Source organism: Haliotis asinina, chromosome 8, assembly GCF_037392515.1.
Source record: "Haliotis asinina isolate JCU_RB_2024 chromosome 8, JCU_Hal_asi_v2, whole genome shotgun sequence".
Classification (NCBI taxonomy): Eukaryota; Metazoa; Mollusca; class Gastropoda; order Lepetellida; family Haliotidae; genus Haliotis; species Haliotis asinina.
In genome coordinates this window covers 37,148,993-37,175,037 of record NC_090287.1, presented here as the reverse complement: position 1 = coordinate 37,175,037, position 26,045 = coordinate 37,148,993, and the positions used below count along the sequence as shown (strand labels likewise).

General features: G+C 38.1%; 1 protein-coding gene across 1 annotated transcript; it reads left to right on the top strand.

The window, feature by feature from the left end:
• The first annotated feature begins 10,549 nt into the window (after positions 1-10,549).
• On the top strand, positions 10,550-14,939 carry LOC137294161 (D-aminoacyl-tRNA deacylase 2-like). Its single transcript, XM_067825145.1, has 3 exons — positions 10,550-10,711; positions 11,076-11,145; positions 11,590-14,939. The coding sequence occupies exons 1-3, from the start codon at positions 10,577-10,579 to the stop codon at positions 11,913-11,915; spliced, it is 531 nt and encodes a 176-aa protein (XP_067681246.1). The 5' UTR covers positions 10,550-10,576; the 3' UTR covers positions 11,916-14,939.
• The last annotated feature ends 11,106 nt before the right edge of the window (positions 14,940-26,045 follow it).

Below are 26,045 nucleotides of genomic sequence, written 5' to 3'. Positions count from 1 at the left end.
AAAGTCTGTTGGGAGTGACCTCCCCTTTCACTAACACAGCTAACCCTAATGATCAAAGAAACAAGTGAAGTGTGAAGTCTTGAGTCCAGTTGACATTGCTAACAGGTACTGTGTGAGTTGCCACCTTTCATCTGTTGTGTTGTGCCCTGTTGTGTATTGGAAAGGTATTAAAAAATTACTAGTTTAATTTTTCCTGACTGGAAATAAGGTACAAAGTTAGTTATTTGTATCCTATTTGTAAGTGTTTATTTTGGACACAATATTTATGCAGAAAATATTTGAATATCAATATTGATAGCAACTTCTATTAACTGTTTACACCTGGTTGACTGGATAAGCAGGTGAGCTATACTGTCATGGCATATTATGTAATGTTTCATAAAAGCTTTTGATTCCTTCTCTCTAGCATTGATGAGTGGGAATTTGATGTTTGACTTACAAATTTTTCTTCAATTCTACCCTCTATCTCATTATTCCAAAGATTATAACAAAAATGATTATACGTTTGAAAATAGAAGCATATCCCAAGTTTGTATTAACATGTCACAGTCAGCTGTCCATTTGAAGTAATGGAAATATAAGCCAAAGAGCCTAATTCTATGTGTTGTACTAGGACAGTGTTTACCTCCTCCCAAGAATACATGCATACCATGTTACCCAGATTTATGGACGTTCATAATTTATGAATAGAGGGGGTGATGATGATTTTTATGTAGAAGCTTGTACAATGTGACTGACCACCCTCCCCCACCCATCAATTTATGTACAAAGTAGCATGTACAAAATCAATGACCCCTCCCCCTGCCCATATTTTTAAACATAGCTTTGTAAAATATTGGTATGAACAAAATTGCTGACCCCCCTACCCCCCAGAACAAAATGGGTGACCTTCCATTAAAATCATCATCCCACCCCTGTGCCATAAACAGTCCCTTAATGCCTGTCACACATTTCTTTCATCATCTTTGGCTATGCCCCTTAATCACAAATGTATCAATGCAGTTATCAGTGAATTGTGTTATTCTTGTAGAGACATAAAATAATTCACATTCCCTTGCCTATTGAGAAGTCATAGCCTGTTGAAGTCATTGGGTGACATTAAGTTATTTCAGTGTCAGAAGTCAACAGACGTTTGCATTCCGATATTGTGATAGTTATCAACCTCTTTATACAACGATGTCAAAAACCATAGCCAGTGAACAACTGGGACAAATATGTCCACCTTATCTTGATCTATTTTCCTTGAAGTCAACGAACAAGTGGTAGCGTTATTACATTTTACTATTCAAACTGCAATTTCATTATGTTAAACTATGTTTTAAACAAAACTCGTATGGAACGATCTGATGGATATTACTGTATATTATGTTAAAATGTGTGCAACAAACTTCAATTATAATGGACTAGTATTTTTAATGTTCCCTATGAGCTTCGTAGAGCCATAGTTTAATGTATTTGTCTAGACTTCCCATCGAAAGTTTAGACTCATCGGTGTAAGTGTAGCCACTTACTTCAGTGTGAACTGTCCTAAAGTAGATTTTGCAAAATATTCCACCCAGTTTAAAGTTGATGTTAACCACATGAACTGATACTGTTAAACAGATTTGTTGTTTATTGTTAAGAGTTCAATAAATGATGAAACTCAGTGAAAATTGGCAAATTCTTAACAAAACTTTACAATAAACTGCACCTGTTCACATGCACAATAATATCTGCATATGCTTTTAAGCAATATGCTGCATGATCCTCATGTGATTCTTCTGCATAAGGTTTGTAGCTGGTTCACCACAAGTTAGTGGAGAAATTCTTCCGAGATGTAACCATATCTAACACACAGTGAGTCTAAACGTTTGATAGGTAGTATATATTATTTGGCATGCTTGATGCTGCTGTGCAGTGTCCTGTTTTCTGGTATGAAGATATCAGTATTTCTATTTACATTTTCTCTTTCCTTTTTGAGTGATATAGCTCAGAAACATGCATTCTCTGTTAAAATCCCTGTGTAATATATGTACATGTACCAGCTGTCAGGAGATACTGAATTGGGTGCCAGGACAATTTAGTACATGCTTGTGCATCCAGGACAAATTAAGTACGTGCTGGTGCATAGTGAGACCATTTTGGCACCTTCTTTATATTTTTCAATTTTATCTCTAGACAGCATACCACACTATGCTTGTCACCATGGTAACACTTTCTGCATGCTGACTGAAATCCTAAAAACTTTATTAACTGTTGTATCAGTACATATCTAGACAGAATTTGCCTCAAAACATTTTGTTTGTCAGTGAGAAATGCAGTGTTCCTCTTTATTTGTTTTCATTTGATAGTATGTTGTTCAACTCTTAGATATGTAATAATTACGATTATGTTACTCTTCAGATCATTCCAGGGAATCAAACAAGCACTATTTGCTATGGATTGTCGAGTTAATGATGGTTTTCTCATATCATGATTTTTTTTATTTTAGCACTATTTGTTCTGGTGAGACTCGTCATGGTGATCATCATGATCTCAAGGAACAGATCTCCCTCCTTTCATATTGGGTATGTGAGTGAGTGAGTTTTAGTTTTATGCTGCTTTTAGCAATATTCCAGCAATACCACGACAGGGGACACCACAAATGGGCTTCATATAATATGGTGCACATGTGGGGAATGAAACACTTAACAACTGGGTACACATCTGCTCCTCTTGGGCTTGTACTTATGTTCCACCTGATGTTTTCATGTGCACATAGAGTTTTAACTTCACATTTGGTTTGTGTACCTTTTGCTTTGTCAGTCATCATAAATGCTGGCAGGGTGTTGAGGTGACATTGGATGGCTCTCAGGTCTTGTAATAGTTACCTAAAATCAGTCTAAGAGGTTAAAAGCAGAGATGCCAACCCATATGATTTTAATGTATTCGTAATGGAAAAAAACCAACAACAACACAAAATATCTGATGATAGCAGTAAATATATATACAATTTAAAAAAAAAAATACATTGAAGTAAATCATTAAATACCCTGTGTACAACACATAAATTTGAACCACATGTTAGTCAGTAGCAAGCTATATGTGGATACTTACAACTGATTCAGGTGAGGTCAGTGTTAACTAGTTCTTATAATCTATATATTTTTATTTAATATGAAAATTCTTTGGAATGGTGTTTAAAATTTTTGCATCAGTTTTGATCAAAGTGTAAATGCTAACTGAGTTAACTTAGGGACAGCATCTCTGCAAAAGGATTATATTCATTTCTTAAATTTCAGGCAAGCTATTCTCAAAACATTCGTAGTCTTAAAAACTTCTTAAGCCCATTCTCAACACATTGGCTGCGATAAAAGTTACGAATCCTTAGGGATATGAACATTTTTCGAGAATAAGAGCCCAGGTTAGTACTGTTAATGAGTGAGAAACAAATATTTCAACAAGATACTGACAGGTAATTGTGGATCTGTCCGAATATTTTCCTTAAACATTCAGCATTATTTATGACAGAGTATGAAATGAGCCAAAAACCTAGCCAGACATCAGGGCCCTTATTCTCGAACGTTCGTAGCCCTAAGAATTCTTAACTTTGATCGTAGTCATTGTGTTAAGAATGGGCTTAAGAAGTTCATAGGGCTACGAACGTTTCGAGAATAGCTAGCCTGGACTGTTAACTTTAAAATGTTACCAGCTCCAATAAGGATTTAACCAGATGAGACCTGGTGAATTTGCAAAGATGAGTGGAGCATCTTAAGTTTTTACCAGACCTGTCTTGGGTAGTTGGACGGGCCTTATTTCAAATATTACTTACGAGCAGCAGTGATTTTTTTGCTTTTTATCTCTCAGTATATGCAAAACAATCAGCCAAATATGTATTTCTTGCACTGATCATACAGTATGAAGTCTGAAGAATAAAAGTTGCAGCTCTTCCTGATTAACTCAAAGTACAGTTATTCTCTCCAGGTTGATTGATTTGGGGGTGTCAGTGTGTGTGTGTTTAAGAGAGTTATCTCACAGCATTAAGTATACTAGACAAGCAATACAAACAGACACAAGCCATGTCTTTAGTAGTCATTGGTATGTGATGCAGTTTTCATTTGAAGTGCCATTAATAGTCCCTAGATTAATGTGTCTTTATCTCCCTCACCAAGTCACAGCAGAACACACATATATAACAATTAACGACCAGAAGGTTAATCGGTGTTGCTTGTGCATCAGTAAATGTGGTGTATTTTTTTACACATTCTTTCACTGAGGATATTTAATTTTATTAAGTACCTCTGAAGGACCAGGTTGTGTGAGTGTACCCTAATAGTGTGGATCATTGCTCATTATATCAATCACTGGCTTGCTTCGTCTTGGCATATTTACAGGGTGATGTGGTTGGAATATTGCTGAGACTGGTGTTACGTTACGAACAATTCGGATAAATTGTTTTGACATTATTCCCTGTATTAATTGGTGATAACATGTTCTGTACACATGTGATGACTCATGTAGAAAGTACACAACAGGCTGTTTTGAAAATAAATACATGCTTGCTCACTCTTGGGGATCAATTTGTACACCACTGCGTTTACAGTATAAATATGTCTTACTGACTGAATAAAATTATGGGGAGGTTTTGTGTGAGTTATTTTTATGCTTCAGATAATAGATACAATACTACATTTCTTTCATTGTTTTGTGTAAAAACAGAAAATAGAATTATTGTAAAATATGCCTGGGCATCACTATTTTGTATTATTGGAAATAATATTTGATCTCAGGGGTTTCATATTGCTACAACAAATCGGATATTCGTGTAATCTGAGTGAATTGATGACAGTGTCATAACAGTAGATAATATTTATGGAAATTATTATTGTATTTGTTTGTCGAGCAGAGTTGCAGAAGTTCTGATGTGTCAGTTATTGCAATGGTTTTACTGATAACACAATAATATCAAAGTTAAATGATTAAAAATTGGGGGCAACAGAAAGCTTGACATTTTGGTACTTCACAACAAATAGCAGGATGCTATAATTTGTCAGACTTGCTTCATTTTCACCTGGGCTGCTTAAGACCCACCTGTTGTAAAAATACACCTGGTTCCTTATATTTTCAAATACAGTATTTTGTCGTATAAGTCAATGTTCTACACAAAAACATACATTTTGCTCTCCACTTAATCATATTTCCTTGAAATCAACATAGCACTCAAACATTGAACTGGAAAAGAGCTCTACATACAGCTTGACAAGTGTTAGATGAGCCAGTGCAGTGAACGTGTTTGTGATGAGCAGGCGGGGCAAGTAATCTGGATGAATACACTTGGTTGCTACAGGTAGATTGGCGATTAAGCATGTGCAATACATGCTGACCATGGCGTGAAATCAATACCGCTACTGTTTAACACGTGTCTTGTAGAGCGATTTAGTCCAGCAAGGCACCACACGACACGATTCGCAGAGAAAATTAAACTTTTCAATATATAGATGACAACCTGCTTCCCTCTGGTTTCAAATGGAATGTTCTGGAGGGTGTTCCCATGTTGCGGTCATTTGTCAGGTCGTGGCTCATCTAATACTTGTCAAGCAGTAATATCTCCACCAACTCATTAACCCATATTTGGATTGGACGGTTGGTTGACAGGGCACGTATCCCATTTAAATGATCATTGGATTATCTGACATGCTAACACTACTGCAACTGTGTCAAAGACACAAGATATTGTTCACATCTTGTGAGGTCAGTTTCTCCCACTGTGATAATGCTTTTACATCAAATAGTAACTACCAGGTGAGTCATTATGAAAATCAAATGGCAATCCCACAACCTTGGACTAAAGTTGTGTGATGCAATATTGATTCATTAGGAACAATGTTTAAATCTTCAGTTAATCATCTGTTAGCAATGTCACAGGGTTTTACAGGACATCCAATGTTGTGTCTGATAACCTTTAAATTCAGAGAGAACACCGATGATTTCTCCTACACATGCCGAGAACTATGTTCGATGGTTGAGTAAGTGAGTCAGTAAGTCAACTTTATCATCACATTCAGCAATATAGAAGCAAGTTTGCCAACCGACTGATCAAGACAACTAAAAAATAGAAAATCTTTAATAAATCTGATGATTCCTCATACAATTTACCTCCTCTTTTGTATTGTTACCATGTTTGTGGAGGTGGAAGTTCACAGTCTCACTTGACAATAGAAGGCTATTTATTGTCTGCTACAAAAGTACAAGTAGCAGGTGATGAGATATTCTTCAGCTGTCAAAGAACCACCTTCATCAACATCTAACATCATTTTGAACATTCACAACATACATGATATATTAAATAGATCAATATTCCTGATACACAAGCGTGTCCTTGAACAATGTAGCAAGCTACGTCTTGTCGATGAACTGCAATATATGGATGAATAGTTCAACATCTCTGAGCAAGACATGTCCAGCCACGGTCAGCTCTTGGGCCCCTGATTCAGCATGCTATTCTCGATGCACTTGCGGAAAGCTTTGACTTTGTCCTGACACAGGCGCCAATCCTTAGTCTCTGCCATACATTCCTGAGAAATCAACAGCAGTGGGTTTTTTCTTAGCAATATTGCCATGGATAACAAAACAATAAAACCAAATTATATTTTCTCATTTTCAGTTACATACACGTGGCTAAATTTCACTTGTGGATGTACTGTTAAACATTTGACTGGTGAAATGATACAACATTGTGCCAGTACCTTCAGCTTGTCAGTTGTTTGTAGAAAAGACAAAAGGCTAGCATAAGCATGAGATGTCTTGAGGTCCACAATGTACATGTACACAGATGATGGTTATACATTAAATTAATATATACACACAGCAATAACATTCTCAGATGACATGTTCAAAGAAGACAACCTTGATAACATTCTTACATAATCACACCATGTGAATAATGAATTTATGGTTGACAAACCATGAAGTTTGAAAACACGCAGTCATGAACATATCTGGTTTAGTCCGTTTGGCTCAAAAGTGGACAAATGAATTGCAATATAACTTGAAAACTAATAAACGCAATACACAATGAAACACTGATCATGACCAAAACATACCAACTCTGAGGTTCATTTCCATTATGACTACTCCCAGTTTGACTACCTGTCCATTGCAAAACCTGTTCCACTTGAGTTGTTATTAATTACTAGCTCTTTCCCCTTCATCAGGTAGACTGGTCCACCAACAGGTATAGCTGACAGCTGTACCAGGATCATACAAGACCTATTCGGCTACCTACATAGGTGATTGTTGTGGAAGAGTTCAAGTATACAGATATACTGAATTACATGATGTATCATATACATTTACACTACATTAAGTAAATTACGAAGTTACTGTGACGTCGCATAATTTTATGAGCAGCAAAAGCGACATAGCCTTTGTAAACATTATGATGGGTCCGTGATTACACGATGCCATTTAGAAAGTGGTCAAATGCAACACATGTTATATTTGGGATTTCACTTTCTTAGTAAAGTACAAATTCTAGTACTTCTTGGTTGAGTCCCATCCGGGATTTGAACCTGCACCCTCAGAGTCAGGCACCTAATCGCCAGCACACAAAGTCAGCCGTCAAGCCCGCTCAGCCATTGTGGAAGTCATGGTGGCTCAGCGGGCTTGACGGCTGACGTTGTGTGCTGGCGATTAGGTGCCTGACTCTGAGGGTGCAGGTTTGAATCCCGGATGGGACTCAACCAAAAAGTACTAGAATTTGTACTTTACTAAGAAAGTGAAATCCTAAACATAACATATGTTGTATGATGGGTCTGCCATTGACAGATCAATGGAGCCCTGGTACTTTGATATGGCTTAAACAAATGTGTGTTTCGTCAAAGCACAAAATACACAATTGTTCTCAAATTTTGACAGTTCCAAAGGCAGTGAGTAATGTCTCTGTTATAATGACCACATGAACACATAGATGTTTCCAATACATGTCAGTTATATCTGTCTGCTTTTAGATCACTACAGCTGAGATTGACAATAGATCATTTCACAAACCCCAAAATTCAAATGCAATTATTTTGAGTTTCTGTCCGGTTTATCATGTTTATCATGGTTCTAGAGTGATTCAGGGAAGTAGCATTAACAGCTTGGGCAATAAATTCGACGACATAATCATACTTGGTAAAAATGATTGAGAACATATTTGTGTTCTATGGTTAATAGTTTGAATGTAAGTCCTTTAAGTCCAATTTTCAAATATCCTGCACAATAGGTTTAATCTGAGTAGAAGAGTTTTCTCCAAATATCAAAACAAACAATGAATGACCACAAGATCCCCGATTCACTTTACTTCTAATCATTATAGGTAAGATATAGGAGTCTCCCTTATTTTTCCAAAGAGAAGACAAACTGAGAGTAATCAGCTACACAGGTACAATCCATTATTCAATTTAAGGGTTGTTCCATTATATGTTTGCATTCATAAACAGTCAAACTGGGAGTAGTCATAATGGGTGGGAAGACACCGTTTTTGCAGAATTTTTGTCCTAAAAACATAATAGTTGTTTAACGAACTATCATTAAAATATTGACACAATTCACTGTTTGTTACGATGGAAGAGTGCAGAGAAAGGGACAGCCAGGTGATCAAGAAGCATGTGCACAAGAGCCACCAAAGTTATTTATTCAATAACCTGTCTCCATCTTTTATAGCATACATGGCTGTCCCTTTCACTGCACTCCTCCCTCATAACAAACAGTGAACTGTGCCAATATTTTAATGATAGTTTTTAACTTTTAAGACAAAAATTCTACTGACTAAAGTAATAGTCTTGGGACCAGTTATTGCCATATCTTAGGAGTTTTGAACGATTTGCTCCATTGTTACTTAATATAATGAAACAAAATTCATTTGGGTGATAGATCAGCTATTCACCGTTGCTCCCTGCTTGTTCACAGTTTCTGATTGTGTTCTCCAAAACATGGCCTAAATGAAGCATGGTAGTGTATCTTGTGTATTCCCAACACTAAACAAGACCAGTTATCGCTGTTTCTGAATTTTCCATGTTATTCACCAAATGTGCCATAATTTAGTTTTGATAAAAATATTGTGTTTAAAACCTTGACATATTGAAGAAATTTCATGATTGGGATTTATACATAAAAAAAAGAAATTACAAAAGGACAAAACTCTCTCTCTTTAAAAATGTTGATGGATGCTGATACAAACTGATGAGAATATTCAGATGTTGCCACGAGGATGAACTTAACAAAGCTGACTTTTGGAGTAGTTGTTTGCAGATTTGGTAATGTTTGTTTTCTCAGGGGTCAAGTAAAGAAAAAGGTGAAAAATGACATGTCGCCTGCTAGTAATATTTTGTCAGTATCTTCTGCATGGTATCTGTTGAGTCCCTAAAACGGAGATGAAAATTTAGATCAATTCGAAGTTCAGTGATCAAGTGTTGGCACTATGGATATGTTTACACAAATTTAACTCTACTCTTTTTATGAACTGAACTGTAATGTCATAGATTCACAACATAGTCAGGATGATTTTCTTCCAATTCTCATAATTTTGGACATTTGACTAATGGTCATGTGACATCCCCTGACATGTTTGGGTCTAGTCTTCCAAGAGGATTCACATTTGTAACTCCTACAATGTAAAATTAATGCAGTGATTTTAACTTTTGTAGCCTATCACGTTTGTGATGTGTCAGTGTCAAAATACTATGAAAGTATAGGTCAAGTTGTCTGTGCTGCAGTCAGGCGATGGTGATAACTGGTATGCAGCGATAACTGGTCACTGGCCTGTACATAAAAACTCATAAGACTTGGTATGAAGTTTTGATTATGATCAGGGTTTTATTGATTATTTTACGTTCATAATATTTCATTATTTTCGAGATAGATTGTAATTCATCGGTCCGCATTTGGGCCCAACGGCCTATATCAGCTTGTGTTACGTGATAACATGCCTTCTAGTGTGATTCACTGTGAATGACCTTTGCACTTGTTCTAACTTTTTACACCCAAATAAGGGGTGAAATACTGTATGGTTAGTGAATGTGGGGCTATTGATCATTCTCACACACATCTCCTTTATCCAAGTGGGGATTGAGGAAGTGGTATTAGATAAATGGCTAATCCGATTTGCTCACTGAATCGCAAAGTGAGTTTGCAAAGTGACACAGTGTCAGTCAGTGAGTTAGATCTAGTTGAGACTGCCTGAAAATTGAAAAAAAGTGCGCCATTATTATCCAGAACTTCCAATCACACACTGCGTACCTGAACAGCATAATGCAACTCGGCGCATCCTGTTTTCTTCAACATTGTCTCAACTGGATCATCTTCTTCCTCTTCTCCAGTAGGACGGCGTGATCTGTCATGCCCAGTGGGAGCTGCCATTTTGAATCGCCTAAGATCTAGACTAATGACACTGAGCATTTTGTTAAGAATAAATTTCTCTCTTTTTTATTGCTTCGTATTACAATATCACTTATGTAATTTCAGCATGTATTGGTAATAGATTTCAGCTGTAGGTTTAATTAAATACGTTTATCTTTGTACGCACAATAGAGTTACCTCCCTTGGATGCAGACGCTCTCTCTGGACGTCCACATACATGTGTACATGCAGGGTCGAAACTGCAATGGCGAGCGGGCAGGGAACTAATGCTCGGATTGTTTTACAGCAATGTCTGTCCGCACGTTTACAAGTTCAGCCTGCTACTGAGGATACTGAAGCAAAATATGTTGAGGTATATCGCAAACGACAACGACAGAGATCAAGCCATTCCTTGTTTTTTCATACTCTTAATTTCGGGGATAGAACGTATGGTGGCTTGTCTTTAGGGACAGTCCATAATTTACGGGGGGTGGAGTGGTGGAGTTTGAGTTAAGCTGATTTTCATGGAGAAGCATGTAAAATGCCCCTCCCCGAAAATTTATGTAGATTTAAGTGACCCCGCCCAGCATATGTCATGTACAAAATCAATAACCTACTAACTAGAGTCCACACAGTCAAGTAAATATATAAATGAATATCTTACTTTCTGTAGTACAGCATCATCTGACTATTCATTATGATTTATAGCAGGTATCTGTGGATATATTACATTTCAGATTGGAAAAGGACTTGTTATGTATGTGTGTTTTCTGAAGGGAGCTACAGCTGATATCCTTGATAAAATGGGTAATATTTTTCAACTTATAAGACAAAGTCATTGTTTTCTTCTGTAATGCTTTTATCTTTTCAAGAACTTCAAATATTTGCAGTCATGTTGAAAAACATATTCATTGCCATCAAAGTCAGTTCTTTTTAAGTGTAAACCTGATAATTTGCAAAATGTTATGTTTACGTAGTATTTAGAACTTGACCATTAAAGCATATATCATGTGTAAGCCTGGTCATTTTTCATAATGGTAGCAACAACCCTGAAAATGAAATAATTGTAAATGCTTTCTGTTGTAGTGAGACTGAATTTCTGCTTACGGTGACATCATATTTTGTTCATTTGATTAGATGTTGGTGTTGAATTTTAGTCCACAATGTACAAAAGGACAAAAGATAAGACTGACATCCCTGTAATAAAATTTTCTATAAATGTGAAGTAATGATAAATGTTGTTGGTTGTAGTGAAGTGTGCACTGTCTGCCCAGTTAAGTGAGACTGCAGAAGGGAAACGTGTTTCTATATTAGACCTCCCTGGGAACATCCTCATCATTCCACAGGCAACACTTGGTGGATCACTAAAGGGCAAGAGAATGCAATATCACAAAAACATTGATAAAGAGGAAGGCGCGTCCTTGTACGCAGACTTTGTGTCGCTGTGCCGAACTGCCTTACAGGAGACTGAAGGTTCCAGAGAAGCTGGATGTTCTGTCCAAGCTGGTACCTATGGCAACAGACAGGTCTTTTCATGTGACACCAATGGACCATACACACATTTACTGGAGTTTTGACAGTCATTGCCTGACAGGTTTAAGGTTTATATAAGACTCCTTGTTGGCCTCTTTTGTAAGGAAAGTAAATAAGCTGAGAATAAGGTATTATTCATTATTTTGGTCTGTTTTCAAACAAATATCAACATTATTACATTTTTTCTTGATGACAACATTTATTTGCAGGAGTAATGTTTAAATGTCTACTCATTAATAATCAGTCAGGTGAGCTGGAGCTTTTAGTATATGGGAGATAACTCTTGATACCTAAGATGAATGGCACCCTTGAAAAAACTGCTTTTGTTATGTTATTATCTTTTCTTATCCATTTCTACTTTCAACTGTAGTTTTAAGACAAGATGTAATAGTACAATATACATGTTCATGTATTACGTCACCATGTCATACCCCAAATGTAAAAGACTGTACTTACTGATGTGCTGCCTGTTGTTCAACTTGAAAGTTATGAAACAAGAGCAAGTCAGAATGACCAATGTTCATGTGAATCTAAATATGTTTGAAGATGATACTTGCTGTTACCCTGCCTGTTGTTCAGCATAAAAAGGATGAAATAATGGCAGGTCAGATTGACCAGTGTCCACATGATACTCAGTATGTTTAAAGATGGTACTTACTGTTATGGTGCATTTTATTCAACATGGAAAGAATGAGACAAGCAGGTCAGTCATCCAATGTCCACATGGTACTCAATATATTAAAAGATGATACTTGCTGTTACCCTTCCTGTTGTTCAGCATGAAAGGGATGAAACAAGGACTGGTTGGATCAGAATCTGTATTCTGAGTCTGTGTGGGATATTTATTATAATCTTTGTGGGCTAGCACTTTAAAAACAGCATCATATAAACTAGAGCCAGCAGACAGGAATGCACATGTGGGCATGCTTAAGGTTCTGATTATTTCTTGTAAGGTGTCGAAGGAATAGAGGGTATGTTGGTATCTGTTTTTAATCATCTTCTTTGTGCTTTTAGCTCATAAGACTGTTACTAGGGTCATCCAATGCTGAGGGTATCAGAGGGTTATAAATACTTATTTGTTTTTGAATAAATTGTATGGAAGCTTCCTGAGGGCTGATAGTATTATTGAGAGAAATGCTTTATTTATTGTTAGAGACGTGCGGTGTGGTATACATTCATACGGTGCCTTTAAATATGTTTCATGGACTGCCATTCATGTTGAATAGTGCTATTCTCATCTGTCCTTCCAAGTAAGAAAACAGGCCATTAATTAGTTAGGTTTGAATGAACCAGCTATATCCATAAAACAGACTTAGACTTTAGTCTTATCGTAAATGGCAACCAACAGGATTGGATGGTTAGGCTCATCGACTTGGTTGTATGTCATTGTGTCCTAATTGCCAGGATCAATGGACACGTCTGCTGAATAGTTGTTTATTGACAGACTGCTGTGATATAGCTGTAATATTGCTTAGTGGGGCATTAAAGAACAACCAAACGTTAAACAGACCACCGAGGAGGTCCATTCTGTCTGGCTCCTCTTATAGGTATTGTAGTACTTTCTAGTTGTGGAGTCCATCACATGCATCATTGATGCCATTGTGTTAAATTTATTATGATTATGTCAAAACAAAACATAACTTGTAAAATAGTTTCAATAACTCCAAAAAAGTGGGGGTATTTTTGGCTTGGATGAAAATGATGAAGCTTTGTATGTATATCAGGCAGCTGAGTCCAATCTTTCATTATATTTCCAGACATTTTGTGTTCATAGGTTAAAGGGGCAGTGGGATAGCCTAATGGTTAAAGTATCGTTCATTATGCTGAAGACCAGTTCAATTCCCGACATGAGTATAATGTCTGAACCCCATATTGCTGGAATATTACTGAAAACAGCATGGAGCCATATTCACTCACTCACAAAATTCTGCGCATTTGTAAACTGGCAAAGATTGTTGGAGGTAGCGGGGTGGTAGGGTTGTCCCTTTATGCATTAATGGTCATCGTAGGTTTTGTAAGAACCGTTTTGTAAGAACTAAAACAAGTTACTGTTGGTTCACTATACAGACTATCATGATCATGTCTCATGCTATAGACTACTGGTTCATTTAGTCCAAACTCCCTCACCTACAGACCATGATGAAATATGAGTGAGTCTAATTTTACGCCACATTTTGCAATACATGTATTCCCGCATTTCACAGCGAGGGACTCCAGAAATGGGTTCATGTGGGGAATCAATACCATGCCTTCCAATAGACGACCGAGCACCTCAGCCACTGAGCTACACCTCCCAACCCCCAATTTTGCTATGTAGTCAACTGCGTTCACTGGTCTTTGATAGACAAACAATAACGTTCACTTTTGGTGCAGTTTCAGTCAAATGACTATAAACTGAATGTATACTCTGTAATGTGGACAAAGTGGTGCCTAGGGATTTTCGGCATTACCAATATCTCAGTCAATGTGTTATAGATTAATAAATGTTTTATTGAGTGAGAGAAGTAATAATGTCTGGAAACCACATTGAAGCCAGCAGAACACAAGATCACGTGATATAATGACTTTAATGACAGCTGCCAATGCTGAAGACACATTAAACACAATCATCCCTCCCCTAGAGGTATATCATTGCAACATGGCTGGAGCAAGGTGTCTAGAGGGATGCCTTGCAGATTATGTTCCATCACGTTCAATGCTGGAACATGCAGACACTTCTCCTGATTGCACTGTCTTCCACGGAAGATGGTATGTAGTCAGGCTTTTATGTTAGGAGGTGGTGGGTAGTGCACTCAGTAAGATGGGTTGATTTGGATGAGGAAAATCTGCCTATTTCTCGTATGGTTTCTTTTAGCATGCAGTATACAGATGATAGATCAAAGTAGGCTGAATCGTTTCCATTGTGATACAAGCACAAAGGTAGTGTGCTTATTAGATGGTTGCTACGTGATAGCTCTTAACTGATAGCTTTATTGTTCAAGGTGGCTGACAAATATCAAGTGTGATGTGTCGTACATTTGTTGTACAGATGTTAACTGTAAATTAATTTGTATAAATCATGACCTGTCTGGTGCCCTGTTGTAAATATGGTGCATGCTCATGTAAAATAATCTAAGACTGATATCCGTGAAGAGGTGTTTAAAAGAAGGTGATAATGTATTTAATTTAATGTGCAAAACCCTTTGCTTTGAACTGCATATACTGTGTGTAATCAAGACCTCTTAATTCCGAGTGCTTCTGTAAGCATTTCCTGTGGGAGTAGGTCTCCAGCAAAGTGCTTAGCACGCCGAACAGCCAATTTTTGTTTTTGAAAAAAGGAGCAGAAAACACACAAGCATACACACACTAAACAAAAACATCAAAACAAAAGCAAAACAACAAAAAATGCATAAAACAAAACAAAACAGAAAAAAACAAGCTTAGATTACCCCATACAGTCACATACTGTAGATTAGCTCTTTGAATTGAACCATACTGGATGTTGGGGTCCGATGTTGCAGCAAGGTCACTTTTCTCAAAGGGGCGGTATGGTAGCAAGTCTAATGGCAGTACAGTGTTAACCCCCTGGATGCCGAGTTTTTTTCAGGCGCACATTTTCATAAAGTTTGAAAAGTGAACGTTGTGCGAGATTTGCGCTCGCGTGGCCCTGGATCTGCGTACGGCTATGAAATTGCACAGACATGTAGGATATTTGATTTCCTATCCGTTGGTATAAATATAATTGCGGCTACCTCAGGGGTTTGAGAAAGAGACACTGCTAAAAGTTGTCCAAAACTTTTGTGTGTTCAAAAACAGTAAATTTCTCAGTTTTTTATCATGCACCAATAAAAGCACTCTGCTACGATTTTTTTAATTTGGCATCTTTACGGGAAGTGTCAGCGAAGAAAATACAGCTTGATATCTGAACGACATAAGTGTATATGAAATGGATGCATGTGCTAATGCATAACGTCATACTCACAAAATCAAAAATGACCCGCAATAAATGTCAAAAATAGATTTTCTACTATGACGTCAAACGTCGACAGAGAGGTCATGCACGTATAAAGATAAGGGGGCATAACTCAGCTATGGTTTACATTAGGTCAATGTAACTCCGATCACATGGAGAGAATTTGCTGTGGATATGGACAGTATATTTTCGTGATGTTTTGTTCACAGTGAACCAAACTATTCCAACACAAATTTCCCCAATGTGAGAGGATACCTTTTGGTAGTTTCACAATCTGTAAGAAAAGATGCAAGTGTACTACATCAAAAATCAGGCCCTATTTTCCACTCAATGTGTAAAAGATTTCGGCTTCTGTGTCAGAATTCAACACTTTTCAGCCAAAATATAAAATGAATGGTATTATCACTGAAATAGTGTCCTGAATATATCAACAATTACACGGTTTTACTACATATCTTATTGTGAGCAACACGCGCACCTGCCTAGCATCAATTTAGCATAAATGAAAATTTCACAACACCTGAATGTTCATTGAGTATTCATTTAGGAAAAAGACTTTTCTTCTCATGATTATAAAATCAATTCCCTTCATAAGTATGCAATGAAAGGTACAAAGAGATCGATGTTTCAGTAAAGAAGTATTAGAAAATGGACGTAATGCTTGTCCAAATTAAGACTTGACCTGATGTATATATTTTTAACAATTTCCGTATAAATATTTGTTTGAGTTAGACATTCTGCCATCAGATATATTTTAATCGCATTTGAATTGACTTTATTATCGAAAAACAATGATAATGAATCATGAAACGTTTTGACAAACTCGCACCTGGTCAATTAATATTGATAATAGTTTTGTCTATAAAAACGACACGAACCAATACAATGAACAAGACAATTCCTTTAAATAGTAGTATGTGTGCCCCTACATTTGATAAAATGTACAAATCATTTTCATTAATATTATCCGTTTTACTTATAAGTTGGAATTAAATCGTTGTTTATTAACCTGTTCATATGAAACTGCAATATTTGTCCCAACGTATTGAATTTTGCACATCACGGGAACTAAAGCACATGTTGCAGTAATGGCTACGTGTGATCTTCCAACACTTGTGTAGAGGCTTAAAATGTGGTATAATACACTTACTTAGACAGTTTCCCATGTAAATATTATTCAAACAATCAAAAGCTTTCAAAGAATAAAAACGGATACCTTATATCCACACATGATATGGTGTTGAACATGGATATATATAGATACTGAAATCAGTTTCATGAAAAAATATCTGAACGATGCGCAAAATATACATCACAATACTAAAAGTGCAATCGGAATGGTATGGGCATTGTGTTTACTCTTGTTCAACCGACCTTCACCTCAAAGAAATTGCCTAATATGTGCAACAATGTTGACGTATGACATCACTACCGATGACCGATTTCTTTCAAAATGGCGGCTTCGCTGAGAAGGGTACACAGGATTTTGCGACGACATTTTGCTTGATTCAGGGATCTTTTGTATATAAATGTGAGATGTAAGTAATCAGAATTATTCTGACTATCTGTGTATTGTGATATGTTCTTATCGTTTACATTGTAAATGACGGAAGATCCCAGAAATGCCGATAAGTACCGTTGTCGTTCTGCGTGATTTTGCGTCAGTCATGGCGTCACGCTGCACTAAAAGTTTGACAGTTTCTTATGAATTACCAAATTATTTCATTGTATCTATTTTCAATTTGCTATTTTTTGCCACGATACTCTTCCCCTGAATATACTAAGCGTATTGAGCTATTGTAAGCAATGATTAGAGGGCTGGATGTTAGGAAATTTCCGAAAATGCTACGCATTGTAAAATTGGATTTTTTCTTTGTTTACATTTCAGTCAAGCGCTGTCTTTCGAGCACAGCGTTCGTTTTCATACAAAGTATATTTCGTTTCGTTTTGTCTAGACAGTTGGTATTGGTGACAAAGACCATTTGTAATTTGATTCTAAGATATATGGGGAATTCAATGATGCATTTGTCGCAGCTAACTATGAAGTATACATGATGTAATGGGCTTCTCAATACCGGCCTTCTCGAAACGTGATTTAGTAAACACTATCCAATATGGCGGAAAGCGCACTTCGGCGTTCGTGTAAGTGTATTTTCGAAAACATCCCAACCGATTCTGGGTACATCGGTGACGTTTCAGAATTATCATTCCGGGTTACATGAAAACTTGATATCAGTGATCATTAATATGCTATTTTTGAAATTCATTACTCCCAGTAATTATCCGATTTTCACATTTCAAAACATACTGCAAATATCGCTGTGAATCTCGATTTTGTACAGTTTGAAAAATGGCGACATTTACGAAGAAGCCTATTTTGAAAGGCGATTTTAAGCACTTTCGCTTGGTCTGAGATAATAGTGGATGGTATCAATAAACCGCAGAATTCAAAACTGTGTAGTATTTATATATGCGTGGTATATTTAGAATTTTATTGGACTTCCAAGTGAGGGATGTAGAGGAGGGACATATATGTCCCTGTGGCATCCAGGGGGTTAAAACGTTTGCTCGGCACGTCGAGGACCTGGGTTTGATTCCCCATATGGGTACAATGTGTGGAGCCAATTTCTGGTGTCCCCCCACCCTGATATTGCTGGAGTATTGATAAAAGCAGCGTAAAACTCACTTTTCTCGAACGCAGCCCTTATCACTATATTGATCACAACGAAGTGATGCGTCCTTATCGACACAAGTGAAGGCATTTAGTACACTCACCAAGATATAGTTTAGTCAAAGCACCTCCCTCTTACTGCAACAATGGCGAGGTTTACGAACGTGTGTTACTGAAGGACGTAGTAAAAAAATACATACGTACGTATGTACGTACATACATACATATCATCCAATACATAATATCTTTGGCTTGGTTTACATTTAGATCAACCAAATCTATCCTTCAGCAATCCTGACCTAGCGGGGTTATCTGGTGCAATCCCACATAAACTGGAACCCATACAACATAACATGATATATATTTAGCATTGCAAATTGTCGTACAGAATATCCTTTTGGGACCCATTAACTCCAGACTTGAAATCCCTAACGGCTGTCAATGAATCGGTAAAAATGACTGCTTCATGGCTTATCCACTCATCCCAGTACTTGTAGAATTGAATATAATAGAAGTCTTTCAAAAACTGATATATAATCACGAAGCCCGAACATATCGAGGAAACCATAATCAGAGATCCGGGAAGCTCCGGCAGTACTGAACATGTAAGAATCTATGGAGTCGTCAGCATGCGCGTGTAACATCTGCATAACGTAGCCGTATATACTCATCAGAAACAGCTCCCACCACATTAGGAGCTATATTCTTATTTACAACCACTGCAGTTCATAGGACAATAATGGTTTCAGGAGAATCCAAGGAGCAGATTTGGAAGGATCCGCTGGATTCAAGTGAACGACTCCATATTGTGTTGCCAGACCTGTTTCTGAATATTTAAACCAAACGGGATCTTGCCATGAGACCAGTCACACATGACATATTCCACACATCAGTGACTGAAGAATAGCTGTCCATAGCTTCTGTATTCAAGTATTCAAGGAACATCTGGTGAGGTATGAGGAGCAACGGCATGTCGGAACATTCAACCCGAAGAGTCGAGACTGGAGCTGCAAAGTGTCCCAGTGCAAACTCTAACAGCTCTAGATTGTAGATTGAACGCGATTAAGTGCGATGAGGTAACGTTCAGAAGCATCCATGTAGACTTGGCAGTCATAGTGGATTCTCAACAGGATAGAGCAATAACATGACACATTATCAGCTCCTCGTTGTGTTGTACACTCACGTGATTGTGTATACCAGCTAAATGGCGACGATCTGTAAATAATCGCGTCTGGACCAGACAATCCAGTGATCAACTATACGAGCATCGATCTGCGCGATTGGGAACCGATGACGTGTCAACTAAGTCAGCGAGCCTGACCACCCGATCCCGTTAGACACCTCTTACGACAAGCATAGGTGCCGTTAATGGCAAGCATGGGTTACTGAAGCCTATTCTACCCCGGATCTTCACAGGTCTTGGACACTCACGTGATAAGATTAATAATAACTGCTACCACGGCTGATTAATATACATGGTTAGACCATCCAATCTTACCAAATCGTGTGATGAAGTGAGGAGTGAAGATCTAAACGTTCTATGGTAATTATAAGACTGCCCTGGTGCCTTAGACATGAAATGAACATAATGAAATTGAAAAATGATACTTACAATTTTGCACACATATGTAAACTTAAACATTTTTTTAGGGTTGCGCATTGTTTCAGGAATGTTTTAGAACATCATGTTTGACAAAACGCAACCAAAAATAATTTTGAACGGTTTTATTAGTCAGCATTGTTAATGATGTGCGGGGATGTCAAGCAGCACGAACATCAGGCACAATGATTGTTTCTCACATGCAAAGCATGAGTACAGCATTTGACTATACAAGACCCAAATGAATCTCACAATTTCATCCACGATCTTTGCAAGTACTGTACACGAAAATAGGACGTCTCAACGCTGCCGATCGAGATCAGTGATCGCAAGCTGGCGAATGAAAAAGTGAGGTTGCAAGGATCTTCAACGTCCAACCCAACACAATAATTCGATTGTAGGATCGATTTCGTCAAACAAATTCGATAAATGACCGTCTACGACCAGGAAGACCTAAAGTTACCACACCTGCCCAAGATCGGTAAACCACCTTCGTAACCGCCATCGTACCGCCCTGGACACAGCACAAGAAGTTTGGAGCACGAAGAGTGTCCGATCAAACAATCAGGAACCGTCTCCGAGAAGTAGGAATACGTGCCAAACGCCCCAAAGTTGCCCCCTCCTTGACATGACTACATCGACGTCGACGAGTGACATGGTGTAATACGGTGCTGCCAAGGAACCTAACAAACTGGAGGCGCATATGGTTTAGCGATGAATCCCGTTATCTCCTCAGGCGACGTGATGGTAGAGACCGTGTCTACAGACGACGTCATGAACGTTTTGCTCCTAACTGCATCAGACAGGTGGACAGATTCGGCGAAGATGGTGTTATGGTGTGGGGAGCGATCTCATACACTCGCAGATCGGAACTTGTGCTTGTCCAAGGCAATCTGACGCCCAATCGATACATCGACCAGATTCTCCTTCCGCACGTTCTTCACCTTGTTGACCGTCAACGGCATCTCTTTCAACAGAACAACACCAGGCCCCACACAGCACGTGCCACCGTAGACTACCTGGCTAATAACAACATCAATACCCTCCCCTGGCCTTCCAGATCCCCGGATCTAAACCCAGTCGAACACCTTTAGGATCAGAGAGATATACGGGTACGTCAACGTCGTAATCCACCACAGAATCTTCAACAGTTGTTCCTTATGCTGCAGGAGGAATGGAGAAGGATTCCACAACAAAACATCCAAAGACTGATTCGATCTATACTCAGGAGGTGTCGGGCAGTGTTAGCAGCTGGAGGTGGTCATACGAGGTACTTCAACACCACCTGGTGGGCAGCAGTAATGGCTGTGATGACTGCTATTCTCATGAAATATGGACAAGATAGTAATGCATTGCACCCCACAAAATTTCATTCATGTATCTTTGTTTTCCGCTGATCTACGCGTCCACGCTGAACACCAAATTTTCATTGATATTTGGGTTTTGCGTTTTATGTTTTTGAAGAGTGTATTTAATCTGCACCATGAACCAGCACCAGTCACAATCCTTGTTATTAGTAGGTCCAAGTAAACCGCCATCACCCTCAAAAATAAACGGGCAAACTGGAAACGATGTGACATTCTGTGTTCAGCCCTGCATTTACCGTTGACGTCTGTTTTGAAATTGCTGCCATTCAGCTGAGGGGCCAAAGAAAGTCCGCCGGTTTGTTTTGTGTGCAATTGAAAACTGAAAGAACTGTTGTGTAATTTGATGTAATTGCATTACAGTTATTTAACTGTCACTCATTCTTGTGACAGTTTCTAAAAGGTAGTCAGTGGCTGGTTAATTTCGTGTAAAAAATGTTGGTTCCACGAAGACTAGAGTATGAAAAGAATTTGCATCCATTTCTACCTAGCTTTAAATTAAATTTTCTGTAAAAAAGCAAATCTATTGATTTTCAAATATAGGATGTCTCCGACACCCATCAGCAGTATATTACGAGATTTTTTTTCTAGTTTATTATATCAGTGTATTTAAAATACAAAAACCCAAAGACATTCTAGATGTATTCTGTGAGTGTTGACTAAACGTCAGTACATTTTCAAGTGTAATATTGCTCAGATAGTTTTAATTATTAAAATCGAATATGATGAGAGATTTCTTTTGCCTCAACTTTAAAACCGCGACATTCCATGGTAGCCGCGGGGGTAACCGGGGGTAACGATTGCTTCCTCCAGGTATCCCCACAATAAAAGCAGTCTGCAGGTTCACCAACTGTATACCACCATCCCTACATGTTGCCTACATGAATTTATACCACATTTGAAACTCCCATTCCAGGTGAATTCTGAGAAGTGCTTACGTTTATCCCTATGTGTAATTGTTGGTTCACAGACTGACAGAAAATGCTGGAAATCGATAAATAAACTTTTGGGGAAAAAAGCAACATTTGCTCAACTGTTTCTACTTTCTAGTGAAATGAAAAAATGGAAAATAAAATTGTAACTCTCCTGATACTGAAAAATGATTATTAAAAAGTAAAAAATTATCATGCCTGCAAAAAATCTGGGTAGTTATCTTTGCGTATGTTTTTGATCACACTTGTTTCAATGCTTTAGTATCATCACTAACCTGAACGTATGATAAAAGAGGTATCAAATATATTTGTAACCCAGCTCATAATATAATAATAATGCTAAAAGCATAATGCTAAACCTAAACACACACACACACACGCACACACACACACACACACACACACACACACACACACACACACACACACACACACACACACACACACACACACACACTCTAGGGTTAAGTTATTATATAGTGATTGGTTATTACGCAATGATTTATTCTCAGAAGTAATCAACAATCATTGACTGTGTAATTAGCAATCACTATGTAATAACTTTAAAGTTTCAAATCTGGTACAATTCATCATCTCCGTGTATTAAACGTTCAGCTGTAGCATAAATTCATCATCTTTATGTAAATAACAGGTCACGTTTTTAACTACACTTATACTGTGATGTCACATGCATTGTGACGTCATGGCACAGTTATGACATCACAAGGTAGCATACACAGGCAATAGCATCAACTGTCAGTTCACCTGATGAATGTGTCTGAAATGAACCCGAAACGTTGTGTATCAAAGAAGATTTATCCATAAAGATCTTGGCCATACATAATATGCGTCAATATGTCTTCGTGGAGCTCACGTATTTTACCCAGCATAAACAGGACGGAATTGCATGTTCACAAACGATTTTAATCTTCTCTGTTTTCGTTAATCAATTTATTTCTAAATGTCAAACACGACCAAAGAACCAGAGAAGGTAAAAAAAAATATATGAAAACAGTGTGACAATTTCCAAGTTTTATAGCTGTAGGAGAATCTGTGCCCTTAAATAATGACTATATTTATGCGTCCCAAGTGAAATAACTTTTAATTTTGAAACTTTCTAGTTTTTGCAAGGAGCTTTGGAATTAATTCCCAAGGCACTCAGTGCATTAGCTTCTGAAAAAGTTTAGAAACCGAGCCCCGATAATGTGGAGCAAAGTGTTATCAAGAAACTGGCGATGAAATGCGCAGTTTTCAACTTGTATTCTAGTTTATTACAAGGATCTGTTCAGCCTTGTACTGTGTGAAATTCCCTCACTCCATCCTGAATATAAACGTGGGACGTGAATATAAACGTGAGACGCCCATAAACACACAGGGGCACAGACACATAGACAGACAGACAGGCAGATAGACAGACAGTGGCACACTTACAGACGCACTCACACACATGGGTACAATGTGTGAAGCAAAGTTCTGCTGTGCTATCGCTTGAATAATGCTAAAAGCATAATGCTAAACCTAAACACACACACACACACACACACACACACACACACACACACACACACACAGACAAATAAAAATAAAAAATATAAAAAAAATACGGAAGAGTAGGAGGGCCACGGTGAAAATTTTTTGGTGTCACTATCTCCTGCGTAGGACTTACTATCTCCTACGTAGGACTTAGTATCTCCCATGTAAGACTTACTATCACCTACGTAGGACTTAGTATCTCCTATGTAGGAATTACTATCTCCTGCGTAGTACTTAATATATCCTGTTAAAGGTTTGGATTATGAAGTGTGGTAATTATATTGAGAAATGTATGGTTATGCAGGAAGTTAGATGGTAGAAATGCACGTCAATGCACTTTCATGACATTAATAACAACAGCAGCAGCAGCAACAACAAAAACAAAACAGAAAAAACCTATAATTTGAATCCGAACTTGTGTGTCGCTAGCTGTGAGCTGTGACCCTGTCTGTGATGAGGCTTCATCTTGGATTTGTGAAAAGGTGGCGTTTCATGAGTTTAAAGCTGCAGTACCATGTTGCAGCTTGACACCTGGCAGGGGTTTTCAATGTCCAGCCTTGATGTCCACGCAGTTAGGTAGAAGAGGCAGCATTGGTTGACCAGTACTAGTCTGGCCTGTCGGGAAGTAGTACACGTGTGGGATTCATGTGAAATTCCAGGAGAGTGATAGCCATGCCATCTGATGGACTCGACGTCTTCATTACAGAGGAGTGGACGTTGGACGTTATATTAGACGTTGTAGACTGTTGTTTGGTGTTATCTGATACTGGTAAACCGATGCCTGATTGATCTTGTCAATACATTTATTATGATGAAATCTAAAACAAGGGTAGGTAACAACTAAAATGACAATGCTGACAACAGATTGCACTGTAGAATAGTTCTGGTCGTGACGTAGGCGTCGTTCCATTTCTTCCTTGATATGTTTTATGTTGGAGAGCTTTTTGAAAGTAAGCAATGTCAGGTGCCTCAAAAAGTCTGGTACAATGTGGGAGGGCACTATTCTGCTACGGTGTCTGTTACATCCCTGCATGTGCACAAAGGTTAGAACATGATCTCAGACGACGTTGTCCCCCAGGCGTCCCTCTCTCGAATGTCCATTAACAGTGATGCATTGTGTTCTCCCATGATAGTGTAAGGTGGAATCAAACTGGGCGTATCGCTTGACGTCGGGGCCGGATGTTGCGCTCCTTCAACAACCGGTGTCGGACGTTTCTAACACTAATTGATTCCAATGTGCCAGTTCCGTAGTTGCACGAAAGAGATGATATTATGATTCGATGAACATTTGCATGTCGGACAATTTCGGATTGCGCCATTCCTACTTTGTAACATAGACGTTAATTTTCAGCAACGATGAATCCAAGCGTAGGCGTCAATTGTGAAGGCACGCAAACACGCACGCACAAACACAGGTAATCATCCTCTGTGTTCAAATTAAATAGCTCAATGCGGACTGCGAACGCTGTATTATCGTGTTATGGGAGTGTAGTTTGCACTGTTGTCAGTCTCAACTCACTGCATGTGCATCAAGGGAAGTGTTCCTGTTCTCCTTGCTTTATGACATCGTGGGGCAGCGGGGTAGCCTAGTGGTTAAAGCGTTCACTCGTCACGCTGATGATCCGTGTTCGATTCCCCATATGGGCACAATGTGTGAAGCCCATTTCTGGTGTCTGCCGCCATGATATTGCTGGAATATTCATAAAAGGGGCTTAAAATCGTACTCACTCTCTACTATCATCATTCTGTTGTTAAATTGTCTCTTTCAGTTCGTCTGTAGTGTAAACGATTTACTGGTCGTTAGTGGTGGTCTGATTGAATGGAATACTGGAGAAATGGTCACAGTGACTGTGGTGCATGTTTTCGAACATGTTTTCTCATAATCTCATAATCGAACACAAACAATCCTGAAACATATGTTTGCCTCACCAGTGTATTCACAAGGTTGTTTTGTCAGTGTCATAATACTGTCATTAATTACAGTTATATTTCACGAGCACTGCAAGCTCGTTCCACTTAATCACTTAATTTATCCAGGACATGTAAACATACTAATCGAAATAATGAAAATGTACAAAATTTGTGCGCGCGCACACACACACACACACACACACACACACAC